General features: G+C 30.9%; 1 protein-coding gene across 1 annotated transcript; it reads right to left on the bottom strand.

The window, feature by feature from the left end:
* Positions 1–1,130: 1,130 nt before the first annotated feature.
* ifc (delta4-sphingolipid-FADS-like protein ifc) lies at positions 1,131–14,763 on the bottom strand. The gene is made up of 6 exons (XM_074184518.1): positions 14,533–14,763; positions 11,690–11,866; positions 10,887–11,026; positions 7,629–7,842; positions 5,842–6,053; positions 1,131–1,855 (listed from the first exon to the last, which is right to left on the bottom strand). The coding sequence occupies exons 1-6, from the start codon at positions 14,612–14,614 to the stop codon at positions 1,715–1,717; spliced, it is 966 nt and encodes a 321-aa protein (XP_074040619.1). The 5' UTR covers positions 14,615–14,763; the 3' UTR covers positions 1,131–1,714.
* Between the last annotated feature and the right edge of the window lie 897 nt (positions 14,764–15,660).

The raw sequence follows: 15,660 nt of genomic DNA, 5'->3' as shown, positions 1-15,660 counted from the left end.
TCTCGTGTTTAGTTAATGACGTTGCTGGTATTTTCCTACTCGGGTAAATGTGTTTTGGATAGATCTGCTGGAAAAATTTATAAAATCAATGCAGATTCATGAAATATATTTTTCTCTATTATGTTTGATTTTGAAAGGCTTTCGAACGATCAAGGGTTTTTAGGCAGTATTTCTTGATCCATGGAGATATTATTATTATTGTGTAGCAACGCCTCAACAAATTTTTCATACCTCGTACAATTATTTCAACAAAAAAACAAGGTAAAACATCAATATTTATCCTTGTATTCAAATTTTTAAGCATTTGTATATACTGGGACACGTTAAGTTAAAAATTCAAACTTTACTTTTGAGTCTGGTACTTTGTTATACTTCCAAAACTGAGAATTGTTTTTTGGATTGTATAGTTTTTTCATAATTTCATATAATACATAATTTTCTGTAAAGAATTGTTTTATTTTTCAGTGTTGGAAATAAAAAATTTCTTGTTTAGTTTAAAACTCCTTCAGCATAAATTAAACTAATCTGACTTACTTATCGAACAATAAATGCTTCTCTAATGCTTCATTCGCCATTATCAGCAAACACTAGAGTAAAAACAATACCTACTTGTAGATTACAGTGTGGTTTATTGAATATTTTTATTTACTGGTCCTTGAAAACAATTGAATCAGTCGTTTGAGAAACCTCTCTTGTCAAATGGAAATTGATTTTTGTTTTTTAAATCATTTTGTATAATGTCCCGTCTCAAGAAAGCCTTGCAAACCTGATAGAATGTTCAAGTTTTAGTTTGCGGACAAGTGGGGTTTCTCGAACAACTGATTCAGTTGAAAATACCATAATCAACTGCCATCCTGAATAAATATAACTCACAAACCATATTTTGTCCTAATTAAAAGGTACTGATGGGAAATGAAATGTTTGTCACCGAAAGAAATCCATTTGCTACATTTGGAAACTGTTAACAACAAATAAGCTATTTATCATAAACTTCATTTTGTTTATTTGCTAGTCTCAAGGAAGTCATATTATTGGCAGTAAACAAAATATTCACCTTTCCTTCATTTCAATATATTTTTTATTTGGGAAATCTGAATAGATATTTACCAGAGTGTAGAAATAAAATCAAATGCATAGACAACTTTATTTAAAATCAACAAACAATATTACATGACAATGAATGACATGTATACAATTTTACAATGCTGATATTGGATTACTTCTTTGTTAGAAAAAATTTGAACACTACTTGATGATTGATAGATGACATCAACAAAAATGTTTGCCACACACCAGAACTGTGATATTTTTTCTACCAATCAGGTTGCCATAGTTCTGATGTGTGGAAAAGTTTTTGTTGAATACTGCAAGGTCTGTTACTTTAAACAGTTAGTAATAAGTTGTGTTATTGTGATATCTGATACTTTTTTGTTCTTTAGTATTATGGTAGTATGTCATAAAACATCATTGCTTATATCTGCAGTACATTTTAATTTGACTTTGAAATTTTTGGGAAATATATTGAATTAAAGCTATAAAGAGGTAGAAAGGCATGATTTCAACCCAGAGTTTTGTTCAAAGAATAATCCAATACTCCTTCCTATATACAGATTCACAATATTGTGAATTCTTCAAATCAATGTCGCAATATATTTACTTGGGAAAAATTTTGGTATACATTTACAAAAATAGTGTCCTATAATTCAAGTATAGTTCATGTGGTTAAACCTCGAGACTTTCGTTTAATCCTAGCATAAGGTCCAACATCTGGGTCCATTACAAAGTCATACAGGACAGCTGTCCAACTATGATGCTGTGGCAGACCATCATAAAATTCTGGTGCTATCTTCTTCACCTAAAATAATATATTTATGCAACCAATTTATCTATTGATCCACAAAGAGTTCCTCTAATAGAGAAAAACTCGATATTCAAACACAAATATTTTATTTTACATCAAGTAACATAACTGCATTAGTAGCAGCTCAATGAAACTAAAGGATGAATGACTGCATGACGATAAATGAACATTGAACAGTTTAAAAGTAAGAATAAGAACAAGAGAGATGAATGAATTAAAAAACACAGTGAAAAATATGAGTAATTGAGTGTAAACATCAAGTACCTAGTACTTAATTTTAAACGAAAATGTTCCTCAAAATTGGCGTGTTGAAATCCATCAAGGAATAAAAACAGTATTTGAGAAGGTACTGCATTATTGAAAAAATATTCAGAAATTTTTCACTTGCTGAAAAAGTTTGTTGTACAGATTCAATGTATATTTTCAGATACCAAAAGTTTGAAGGGGATTTTTGAATTTGCATAATGCCTCCAGTGTTATAGTTGTGCAATAAATAGAGGATTGTAATGTTCTCTAGAAGATGCATTAATAAATATTCGAAGAGCTTTCTTCTGCTGTCCGTATATGCCAGTAGGGTGAGGGGAGTTTCCCCACAGAATAACTTCATAGTTTACTTTAGAATGAAACAAAGAAAAATGTACAATTTTAATTGATATCTGAGGACGCCAATCTTATTTTTCATCCAATATGATTGATTAACTATAATTTAATTTTAGTTTGTTTTTTCTGAAATATCTAGTTAGCTCTACCTTTTAAATAGAGTTTTCGTTGAGTTCATGATACTGCTCCTCGGGAGATGATTATAGTTGGATCATCATCAAATAAAACATATTTACTGGGATGCAAAAATTCAAATATATCATTTATATATATTATGAAAAGTAGTGGTTCGAGAGTAGAGCCATGGGGTACACCATGAATATTTTCAAAGGTACCTATCAGTCGTCAACATAAGAGGCTCTTTGCTAGCATTATTTCAGATGAGACTCAAAAAGTGATATTGCAGTTCTTCTAAAGCCATAGTTAGATAATATCATATAAACTTTATTATGAAGTGTTTAGCTTTTGATTTTCTTATCATATTTGTTTTTATCATAAAGTTTAGTACTGAAAACCATTTTAAAATTTCAAACTTCTACATTTTCAACGAATGAACAATTCCTCAACAACTCGTTAACAATTACCTCATGAACAACTGAAATGGCAACGTCTACAATGATTTCATTGTCACTCGGTATAGTGCATTGTCACTGAAAGCAAGGTAGTTGCTCCAAATGTCAATTTTCAAGAAATAATTCAAGTGTTAATATCAGTTTTCTTGAACTATGTTCCAGGTTTGTTGAATCATATTTCAAAATAGAGATGAAGTTTTTTTTATAGAACATTATAGGGCCAATCCAGTAATTTAGACAAATATAGTTCTTGTCTCTGTCTCAATTTTCTACTTAGTCGATTCATGACTGGTCAACTCATAATCAAGTCATAATTTCAATCCTAAAAATAAAGACTAATGACATAACAAATGATATCTTAGCTTTTGTTTTTGTTGATAATGTTTGCTGTGGTACTACCATATAAAACACTATATTTTCAAAGCAAATCAAATTCAACTCAACTGAATCATCCCATCACCCATATTAGTCGACCATAATATGAAGAAGAGAACAAGTACCTGAAAGTTAGTGTGGTAAGTGAACATGCACACTGTTGACTTCATCATCATACTCCTAAATGTTGAAGTTCGGTAACTTTCAAGGTCACTAGTTAAGGACAAAGACTGGTACAATAACATAAAATATAAACATGAATCTATTACACTATTTCTCACTAAAATTAAGACGGAAACTAAGACTTTTTTAAATTGACCCTACTTTATAAAATTATGAACAAGGAATAACGTGCCAGCACAATTCAGTGCTTTGAAAAATGAATATTTAAAGCAAAATTTCAAAAAGAACTGAACGGGTGGCGCAGTACCACAGGTATGGTTACGATATCATCAATAATCTATCAATATTCAATGTAAATATAGTTTTAAAAACTAAAAACACGCTTTTAAAGAACATCAAACTAAAAAGTTGAAAATATTAAAAAAAAAGCTTTAAACAAAAACGTACGAAAAATACTAGTATTATTGTGAAAATAGCGACGGGCGCTTGATATACAAAAAATATGGCACAAAGCGCCCACGCTTTTTTCACAATAATACTAGTATTTTTCGTTCGTTTTGTTTTAGGCTCATTTAAAAAAGAATTATTTCTAACTTTTTAGTTCTATGTTCTTTAAAAGCGTGTTTTTTAGTTTTTCAAACAATATTTATTTTTCATTTTCTAGTTTCGTATGCTATACAAGCGTGTTTTTTGGTCTTTTTAAACTATATTTATTTTATCTAAACTTTGGAATCAATCAGCCGTATATTGTTTGGAAAAATGACCATTGATATTTTCCGATTCCAGAGAGGGAGCCTGAAAATCAGCTACCAAGCCCAAGGCAGCAGGCGCGCAAAGGAGAGTTACAAATAAGGCAGCAGGCGCGTGTTAAAAAAAAAATATACTTTTTTCAAATGAAGAAATACATGTAATAAAGTGAGTTCGAATTATATCAAGGAGGTTACGTAAAGCGCCATCTGCCCGCGAATAGATTAAGCAATAATGTCAATAATTCTGTCAAATACAGATCCCGAGGTTTAGAGTTACAAACAAACAAACACACACTCTTTTTTTTTTGGAGATGCAACTAATTTTTCTTCATTTTCAGTATTTTACTATTAATGTAAGTTACAAAAAGGATTTGAAGCTCTATAACATCTGTTTAATTATCTGAAAGCGCTTTCGACAGCTGGTCGTGCTGTCATCCTTTAGGCCTTACTCTATCTGAACGTGTCATCCTATTGTGTGTACTTTTATATGGTCCGAACGCCTCAATACAGGTACTTCAGGTACTCTTAAGTAATCTTGCCTGTATTTGGATTACATCAGGTACTATTCTTTGTGTTGGATCTTCTCTAGGTTTATTGTTTCTAGGAGTGTGTCTTGATTTGTTTAATATATTGAATGTTATTCAATATATTCAACATATAACAATATATTCAATATGATTTGTTTAATATATTGAACATTCAATATATTAAACAAATCAAGACACACTCCTAGAAACAATAAACCTAGAGAAGATCCAACACAGGTGGTTCCACTTATGTTTCGCTTGCGTTTACGCAGCTATTTTTATCAAGTACTTTCTTGGTTTTTTCTCATTTTGTCTTCAATCGAGGACCGCCTGCCCGGTACTGACGATGTCCAATAGGCTGAAACATCTGTATACCGGTGGCTCTTAAATTGAAATCAATGTGGGAATGATCAAAGAGTACTTATCTATTTATTTTTTGATTTTCATGGAATTATTTTCCAGCAGCTTGACTGCATTAACCTTTCTAGATTTCATATCATTTCTAGAAACATGTGGATTAGTTTTCCGATGGCATTTCAGGTTAGCTTTCCAAATTTCTGCTACCGCAGTTGTCGGTTGATTGGTCAAACCACCAACACTGACATAAAAACTTGGCAAGTTGACTTGGTTGTCACACCAATAGGTGGTTCCACTTACGTTTCGCTTGCGTTTACGCAGCTATTTTTATCAAGTACTTTCTTGGTTTTTTCTCATTTTGTCTTCAATCGAGGACCGCCTGCCCGGTACTGACGATGCCCAATAGGCTGAAACAGCTGTATATCGGTGGCTCTTAAATTGAAATCAATATGGGAATGATCAAAGAGTACTTATCTATTTATTTTATATATATATATATATATATATATATATATATATATATATATATATATATATATATATATATATATATATATATATATATATACAGGTGAAGGTAATAAAAGTGTATTAATATATGATAAAAATCGTAGAAAGAAATAAGGGAAGACCTGAAAGAAAATGTATATAAACTCAACATAATGACCGTTAGCTACCTCTGGTAATCTAGAACCAGGCACAGCAGGAAAATCATGATGCTCATTGTGGTATCCAACATTGAAAGTTATCCAGTTCAAAGGCCCATAATAACTATATGTTTCATAGCCTTTCTTGAACATGTAATGCTCACTAACAAAGTGTCCTGCAACTGGATGGAGACCCATTGCCATTACTGAACCATATATCAGGTAACCCAACATTCTAGCACCTATAAAAAGAAGAGTGTTAAGTAAAAGTATTAAATTGTATAGTGATGTTATAAAACTATATAAAAATCCAACATTTCCTGACCTTTTATATGTGATTTGTTAATGGAAATTGTATTCAAGTAACACTTCATTGAGAGATTTCCACTGAATACAAATTGTGCTATCAAAAATTTTTTTAATTTTTTACAATAACTCATTTCTCTGTAGCTTGTTATGATGTGCCATTTTCCAGAGCGCATTTATATTACGAAACACACTCTGGATACAGATAATTCACTAGACGCTGCAATTCTATTCAAGATTGACATAAATAAATAATAGTTTTTCTTAGTTTTTATTCAGTTATAATCATATCTTCGAATTTTACATTGCTAAGGAAATATAAATAATGGTAACTCAATTTTTGAGGTTTTCAGACAGTTTTATTTTCTAAATATAGATTTTGAAAGTTCCCAAACATAATTGGCCCAGTCATTGTAGGATAGTAATGGCATTTTTTGACCATTAATAGACACTGATCCATTACTTTATCCATAAACCAGAAGAATTCGAACAAAATTGTCACTACTAGACACTCTTTGTATAAAATCAGGATAATGTCCCACTGATTTGTTCACTTTTCACTTATTTAGTCTAAATTTGATTTCATGATCCCCATTTGGGGCTCTGCCAGTAAAAATAGTTTGAAATCTATAAAAAAGATTGTAAAATAAGGTGATGAAATGCATAAATTATTCCAATTGGAACTGAGTGTAGATTTATATAAACTACGAAATCTTTTTGATAATCGAACCTCGTAAAATTAGAAAATGTATATTTATACACGAAAACCAAAAATTATTGAATATGTTATATATTTATTTTTTATTATTTTGTTGCAATCCCTAGTATAAACAGATTTGCTTCTTCCTAGATTCAGAATAGCTATTTCTTTTTGGTGTCTTTGACATTGACATTTATGATCATAAGCCTAGTTTTATGGGTAGGCTATGTTAATAACAGATATATAATTTATCTGGAGAAAAATATCTGATCGGAGAAGGATTCAAACTTTGGATTTTATGTAAGGTTCACAACCTCAAGAAAAACGTATCCACTATATACCTCTTTTTCAAATAATGAAGAGTTAAAATAACTAAACAAAAACAAAAATTAAATCCAAATCATTAAACCACAATTATCTGAAATAACTTGAAGTAACACTTTTGAATATTGTGAAAAAAAAAACTCATTATTACAGTTTATTGTATTATTTTCACTATAAAGGGTTTTATAAAAAACCGTGACACGTGTTTCGCTATACAAAAGCTTTCTCAAGCGTGAAATATTTTATTCTATGTGTTTCTCTATGCAACAGCTTTTTCAAGCTATTGTATAGCGAAAAATGTGTTGCGGTTTTTGTAAAACCCTTTTTAGTGAAAATCATACAATAAACTGTATTAATTAGTTTTAATATGTATTTTAATCAAGTATTGGCCAGTTGTATTCAATTATTGAATATTGTGAGTTCAAATGTCTACAAAATAATGAATAAGAGTGAACCAATGAGAAAATGTGATGCTTTATCTACTCACCGAAGAAATATACAACTAAAGCATCAAATATCACTTGGATCACAGTATTAACTAATTCTAAGCTTGTAGGTGGCTTTGGGTACGTTATCAAAGGACGGAAGGCATAGAAAAATGGCTGCAATATAACCCATATGAACTTTCCGAACGTTGTGCAGAATAACTTAGCTTCCAAGTATGTGGGGATGTCGGTATCTTTTTGTTCATCTCCTTGATACTGAAAAGATTTAGAAAATCATTCAAACGATAGTTTATAGAAGTTAAAGCAAATTTTATTCATGAATATTATACAAAATGAATCAGTTTTATTGAGATACTCTGTGAAAACCATTGACGGAAACTTGCAATATTGACAATCAAATTTTATATTGCTATTGTCCTTGTCAACAGGTGGTGAAGCGCATTGTGAACTATTTTGTGATTAACTGAAATTTAAGATTAATTGTTACTCAATAAATTTTCGAAAGAAATTGAGTAAATTTTACAAAAAATTATTCTGACATAAATTTCCATTGACAATAGGTCAAAAAGTTTGTAGAAAAAATGAATAGTACAGTACCCTTCGAAAATTCGATGAAGAAAACGGAAAAAACAAGAAAAAACAAAATTTTTTTCGTTTCTACACAAGACTAACAAAATGCTGGTAGTTCTGATATTTTTCTATGTCGTACGGTTGGTAAAGTAAAAGAAAACCAAGTTACATATATAGGTTATTTAGAAATATAGGAAATTTGTCTGCCAATTTAAATTGTTACCATTGTTATATAAGAACTGTATTATAAAAAAAAAATAAGAACTCCACGAAAAATTGTATAAGGTTACTACAATTAGCCAAAAATTCTTGATAACAAAACGAGAAAGTGACTGAAACAGTGGTATAATTTATAAATACAAATAGTATAGAATATAATAAAGCGAAAAACTTTACCAAGTTGGCATCATCAAGAAATGAAATAGCGGTCACTTAAGTCTTCAGAAAAACGTAACAATGGAGTGAAATGGCGGCAAGGTCGAAAGTAAAGAAAAAACAGGCTGTGTGCCGGCGTGGTACGAAATGTAGATGCATTCGAATAAGAAAGCATGAAGCCGTTTCTTTGTTAATAATAGTTGAATCATGATATGTGATGCATTGAAACTAAGGTGGCGGGTTGAAAAAATTAACGTTAAAACACCAGAAGTGCGATACTTCTCTCAACGCCTGATCCAGCTGACATCATCTGGATATGAAATAGAGGTCAGAAAGAAAGCCCTTTAGAAAAAAACATAATAACTATCATTATTTCCACAACAATAGAACTGTAACACTTTTTCGATGCATGAGAACGAAATAGGCATGCTAGAAAAGCCTTCAGGAAATAATATAAAGCCTACTATTTCAAGGAAATAGTAGGCAACGTCAGAACTTTGGCCACTCTTCTTGATGGGCACCTTTTACCTATCAAGTTGGTAACATTCTTACTCGTCTAAAATCGGACACACAAGATTAACCCACCAACACCTTATGAATAAAGAATATGCTGCAGCGTGAAATAAATAATCGCGGAATGTTCAGTTTTTGAATATGAAAGAAAAGAGGCAAGACTTCCAGAGATCTCAGCTCTGCATTGAACTCCTTATTACCTTTTTTGAAATCTATTCATATATTGGATAAAATATCATTATATCTAATTGTTCCTCTGCTAATAACCCCTCGCGGTTGATAATGTTAGTTTGAAATAAAAAAAAAAGTTGGTAACACCAGGAAAGGAACTAGAGGTCAGACAGAAAGCCTTCATACAAACATAACAATGATCATTATTTCCAAATACCAAAACAATAAGACTTTTTCTATGCAAGCGTGAAGTAGAAATGTGGAAAAAGCTTTCAGGAAACTATTTTGAAGAAAACGTTAGAACTGTACCACTCTTCTTGATGCGGGCAGTTCACTTAACAAGTGGGAGTCATCAGGAGATGAACTAGAGAATATTATTTTGTCATAACAGTCTGTAGAATGTCTCCATTATTGAAAAAAAAATTTATACTTTTTTAACTACAATTATGAATGTTTTTTATGTAACCATACTGACTGGAGTGAAAAATGTGTATTGATGATATTTCTAAGAAAGTAGTTATAGAATTCAGTCAAAAAATTATAAAAATTGTTTCGAATGAAAACAATGTATTTCATTTTCAACATTGATAAATACATGAAATAAATATGCATAATTGCAACTTGTTATCTGTATTCTGTTGTCAGTTATGGAAAAACACAGACAACAAATTTAATTATTATGCCGTAAGTAATGATCCGTTGGTACTGAATCTGTTGTTTATTTCAGAAAATTGTAGAATATTCTCGAAATGAAGATTATCAACTGAAAAACGGTTTCCACTTCCAGTCGTTCGATTTCGTTGAAAATGGTAATAATTTATCATTTCCAGAAGCCAAACGGGTCTTCCCTCGTGCATGTGTTCTCCTTGTAATGTAACACTCTATATAGTACCATGTTTCGAATACTACCAAAACTTTCTTTCAATCATGTAAACTGGAGAAATAAACATTCGATTTGATTTTCTTTTAATTTTGAGAATTACTGAAAAATACCTTTTGGCATTTGTTGCTCCAGACGACTATACTTGCTAACAATAAAATAATTGCGTAGTGGGCCAACCACGATTCTTAGTGAAAACATGGAATATACCAATGAAAAAAAAAATTATGACCATAAAAGGAGTATTCTCAGCTTGCCTGAAAAGGGCAAATGTTATTTCCCTTCCCAAGGGTGGATATAATGATACCTTGAAATTTCAGACATGTCTTTGACAAGAATGAGACCCATTCATTAATCATTTCAGAACCATACCGATTTTAACGGGATCAATATAATATGATAATTTGCATTAGAATTACAAAAAATATTTCGAGAGGACATGAACATGCTCAATAGAGGGTGAAATTTAGCAATTGATTTTCAATTCTTATAAATCATCATTTCCAATTATTTTTGTGAGTTAGTCTTTCTTCATGAAGATGGAAAATGTAGGAACTCAATTGTTTATTGTCATAATTTAGTGACTATCTGAATGATTAATAACAAACAATATTCAATTGTTACCAAACCATTAATTTTAATTATTGTATCTCAAAGGAGATTTAGTAACATATTAGCAAAGAGAAAAATCTGAATTACCCAGCACTATTTTATCTAATGAGTAATTTGCCATGATAAAAACTAGTTTATTCCAGATAAAAACCAGTTGTACTTAATTACTGATACTTACTCTATGATGTTCAAGGTGATATTTTTTGAAACTGATTGAAATAGGTATTCCAATAGGTAAATTAGCAAAGAATCCAAAAAGCTTGTTGTGCATAGGCTTGGCATGTCCAAAAGCCAAATTGTGGGATATTTCATGTATGGCTGGAATCAGATTAAAAATAATGAATCACATCTGAGACACATAAAAAAAGATAAAAAAACAGCTGAACTAACATGAACTTCATCAGATTTAGATACTCATATATCAATTTGATACAGTTTATGTTGGAGATACAATGAATATTTGATGAAATTTATAAATTTCCACCACAGAAAACTTCCAATATGTCAATCCAAGAGTATTCAATATTGAATGCTGAGAATATGGACAAATTCATACCAATACCAAGTTATATTTATGTAGAATGTTCAGTAGCAAATAAAATAATGAGATATATTTTATTAACATCTGATGTAACAACCATAGGGATCAACAAAATTAATGAAAAATATCTATTTCACAAATGTTTCCCCTTTATTACAAAAAATGAAAATAGTTTTTACTAGAAATTTAAAATGGAAGGTAGACCTAGAACTTCTGACGGAGAACAAACCCAAGATATTTCATATCTTGAAGGCGCCAACTTGGTTAGTGAATTGCGCGTCAAGTTTTTCCCTTAACCAGCTGTGGCCCCCCAACGAACGACAACCTTCAAAAGTCGAAACTTGTGCGAGCTAAGGACTAACGAGGTCTTACCTTTTGACGTGGTTGGGAATGCTTTAATTATTTCAATTTTAATTTTGTGTAGATCACAAGTAACTCACCTAACATTAAGGAATGGTTGATAACTCCACCAAAACAATAAGCGACTAGAAGTATTACTGGCCATGACTCGTTCCTGAGAAGGTAAATCATAATGAACTGGAGAAAAACCATACCTGTAACTACCCATTTGAAATTTGGGTCAGACCCAAATAGTTTCTTGATTTGTGGGTATTTTTCTGGAAAAATAAATGAAAACTGATAAACATGAGACCTTCGAGTGAGAAAGCTATTATATAGTGAAAAACGTGTTCTGAATACACAAGATGAACTAAACACATGATAATATGATATTCATCATATGGTTAGAAGATCTACCTCTGACTAGAATTGTTGGACTACTTCATTACAGATAACTTTGATCTAAAAATATCATGGCAAGGTCTTATATAAAACATCAATTCACAGATTCAGATTAAACCTACTTTGTTATTGGTTCATAATGCCTGTGGATTGTTTCAAAGTAAACATTTGCAACCTAAGAAATGAACATTTGAAAGTATATTTCATTTTAACTTGCCACTTTTAATATTATGAGTTAAAACTTTTACATTTCTTAGTACGTATTCAAAATCACTTTAATGCGGGATTTCCATCGAACCTTCTATCGAATGAATGACTAATTATTTGACCAGAGTTTAGGCACGAAAATTTCAACATTATAAAAGAATTTTACCAACTACTTGAATGGACATATAATAAAGTAATTGCCAATTTCCACATTTGGAAACAGATTCAATAGTAAATCTTCCGAATTCTCAAATCCATTAATTTCTGAGCCTTTCTCATCCAAATGTAATACATCACAGTCATGGTTGAACTCATGCCTCTTTGCCAAAGGATGATTTACAAATGTGAAATTAATTTTCACACTCAAGAAACTCCTGTTCTTTTATTTTTTGGGAGAAAGTTTTTTCCAGTTTGGACAATATAAAGTTTTTGACAAGAACCACAAGTCAACTTATATACTCCTGATCTATCCGGTTGTCTTTGTTTTTAATAAATTTGCTTGAATTATAATTTGTTCTGTAACCTACATCCAAATCTTTCTTTTTCAAAAAACAAGCGATGTAATTCGTGGGTTTACTAAAATATGTCAATATCCTATAACTCTTATTATTGTTTCCTGTAGTGGGAAAGACTGGGTAAATGACTTGTTTTCATAGTTTTTTGGGAAGAATGGAGTTACACTAATTTCAAACTGTGACTTAGTATAAATAGTACATATTAATTAGTGAATAACATCAAAAACATAACCTTTCCCTATAATGCCAAATTTATATGGTGTCATGTCCAAAACTTACTTTCCAGTATTTAGCCATTTGAAATAATTGATCTGAACTCTGGTTAAATTATCAGTCATTAATTGTTATATTAAAGCACTAATTAGGTACCTTTTTGTTAGTGTGACTACACCTGAGAAAGCTTATGTGCTGCATTATCTGTTTATTGAAAATCTCACAATAAAATGTTACTTGAATAAATATATTATACTTTTCTTGAGTATATATACGCTGCAATATGGACAATGTTTTAGGGAAACTTCATTTTGACAAAGTTTTAGAGCTAGAGTTTCGGTATAGTTGTTTCAGAACGAATATCTGAAAGTGATTAATTAGTTAGAGGCATGGTCAGTTTGAAAGCAATATATTTTAGGAATGTATTCTGAACTTTCTCTATGTTGTGAATGTGAAGTTCATATATTGGGGACCAAGGGCAACTACACTATTCTAAAAATGATATTGTCAATAAAAATTACTTCTTTATGGAATTAGTGTTTGTAAAATCACATTGCATCCATGCAATTGTCAGCATATTAAAGATGTAAGTAATATTATTTTGAAGTTCCTTGCAATCATCTCTAGATTCAGATTATTTGCCAACATGTAAATTTGCAGATGACTGATTTAGTTCATTGATTCATTAACAAAAAGATGACCAAGCTCCCAGAGCTGAGAGCAATTTTTTGAGACATAAATATTTGGATTTTGACCAACCGTATTCTATTACAAACGCATATTGACAGCCAATTCAACAAACTTCCAGAGAATTATCTGTTTTAAATTTTTCAAAAAGAATAATTCTGTTGACTGTATCAAATATCTTAGAATAGTTAATGTATATTAGGTCCACCGCATTTGAGATATATTGGAAATATAGCAGCAAATTGGTGTTCATTGTAAATCAACATGTTCTTGTAATTTTATAATATAGGTATTTGAGGTGGATTCATGCATCCAGTCTTTAGTCAAAAATCCTAAGAAATCGTGAGCAGTTACTTAATCATTAATTTTTACTGAAATATTCAGAAATCATCTTATTTATACTTACTCATAATATTTATGTGCCTGAGTAGAATTCCTAAAACTTAGAAAAACGTGACATACGACTCAAGACTGGTACTTATATTCACCCTTACAATAAGCTTTTTATTGATTCTTCACTAATTTAAATAAAATGGGGATTCTAGTATTTTTTTAAGAATAAAATGGGACACAAAATATGAATGCTATCTAAATTAAAATAAATGTAGATATACTTTCTTTTTATGTATCTGAACAGCCCTAGATGATATAAATTTGAACTTATTATAGTTTCAATAAAAGTTAAAATTAATATCATTCTGAGAAAAATAACCTCTTAAAATACGAGTCATTCTTAAATAATTTCAGAAGCAGTACCTGTAGAGGAAAACACTAGAGCAGGTATCAAGATTCCAAAAATTCTACAATAAATATACTTATAGATCTAAAATTGATATAACTGATAAAATAAAAGGAGTTTCGCCTCATTCCTATGTACTTAATTAATATTAATGAATATAGATAATTCAATATAGTCTAACCTAATATAATTTTTCTTCTACTTGCATGAGGTTCCTCGGTGTAGGACCATTCAAAATCTGTCCTAGATACATGTTGCCCCATTGGTATTCTATTTTAATTTGAACTTTTTGTTGCGAAAATTTTACACATATTTCCTTATCAACAATTCCAACACTCCATTATTCCAATAGGATTTACCTTTGACTCAGCGCGGAACGTAAAACAATCTAAAATTCTGAAACCAGATAACGGTTTATGAGTGATAATTGATATACCATTATAACAAACCTCAGAACCCGTGATTCAATGACGTATGTCACTTATGACGTAATATTAGAGGCGTTTTCTGGCGCTCGTGTGTTAAAAACGTGTTCATCTGTGATCCAAATACATTCATTCTGGCGTTGAAACGCCAGATGATTTGAAACGTATTCATGATGATTCAAAACTAGCGCGAGGTTGGTTTTTAAACGGAATTCGACGGTACATTACTTCAGTTGTCAGTTTCTGCTTTATTTTGATAGTTATAATTTATAAAGTGCTGAAAACTTTTTTATCAAATACGTTGTGTTGTAAGGATGTATGAATTGAAGTTGTATGCACAAATCGGATTCTAATTGAGTTCAGAGAAAATTGAAAAGTTTCTTTCTATTTTTGAATTTGACATCTGATACAAATTGTATCATTCCATTCTGGCGAATCTTATTATCAATGACGTCACTACGAATCGTTTTTGAATGCATGCTCGAATACGATTGAATGCCAGAAAACACCTTAGGGCGATAGACCCAAAGATCACAGATTTTCAGAATAACTTTGCAAATGCAATGACTTTGAAAAAAAACCAAATGCGTTTTCTGGCGCTCATGTATACGTGTCGTGTCACGAAGTGTTCTGGCGATATTTTGAATTCACTGGAGGCTCTGGAGATATCCAACTTTTTGTTTTATGAAAGAAGGGACGTTGGCAGATCAAGATCTTCAGATGATGTGGTGCTGCAGGTTTTTCCTGGTTTTCCTTCAGCTGAAAAAGCAAATGCGCCACTGGAATCAATGAAGTCGCCTCGGAGCGTCAATTAATTTTTGTTGTTTCATAATTTCATGATTTGTATTACTCTCTTCTTTAATGATCTAGTATATGATCTTGAA

The sequence above is a fragment of the Leptinotarsa decemlineata genome, unplaced genomic scaffold, assembly GCF_025532065.1.
Source record: "Leptinotarsa decemlineata unplaced genomic scaffold, Ldec_3_MD MMD2_tig00026354_RagTag_RagTag, whole genome shotgun sequence".
Classification (NCBI taxonomy): domain Eukaryota; kingdom Metazoa; phylum Arthropoda; class Insecta; order Coleoptera; family Chrysomelidae; genus Leptinotarsa; species Leptinotarsa decemlineata.
The sequence above is the reverse complement of the archived record's forward strand: the minus strand, read 5'-3'. Positions and strand labels throughout refer to the sequence as shown.

Coding starts and splice junctions, on each gene's coding strand:
- ifc (XM_074184518.1), bottom strand. CDS start 14,614: ATGGGGCAACATGTATCTAGGACAGATTTTGAATGGTCCTACACCGAG. Junction 7,843..10,886: donor ATCACCTTGAACATCATAGA/GTAAGTATCAGT, acceptor AAATCTTTTCAG/TATCAAGGAGATGAACAAAA. Junction 6,054..7,628: donor TTTAGTTGTATATTTCTTCG/GTGAGTAGATAA, acceptor TTCTTTTTATAG/GTGCTAGAATGTTGGGTTAC.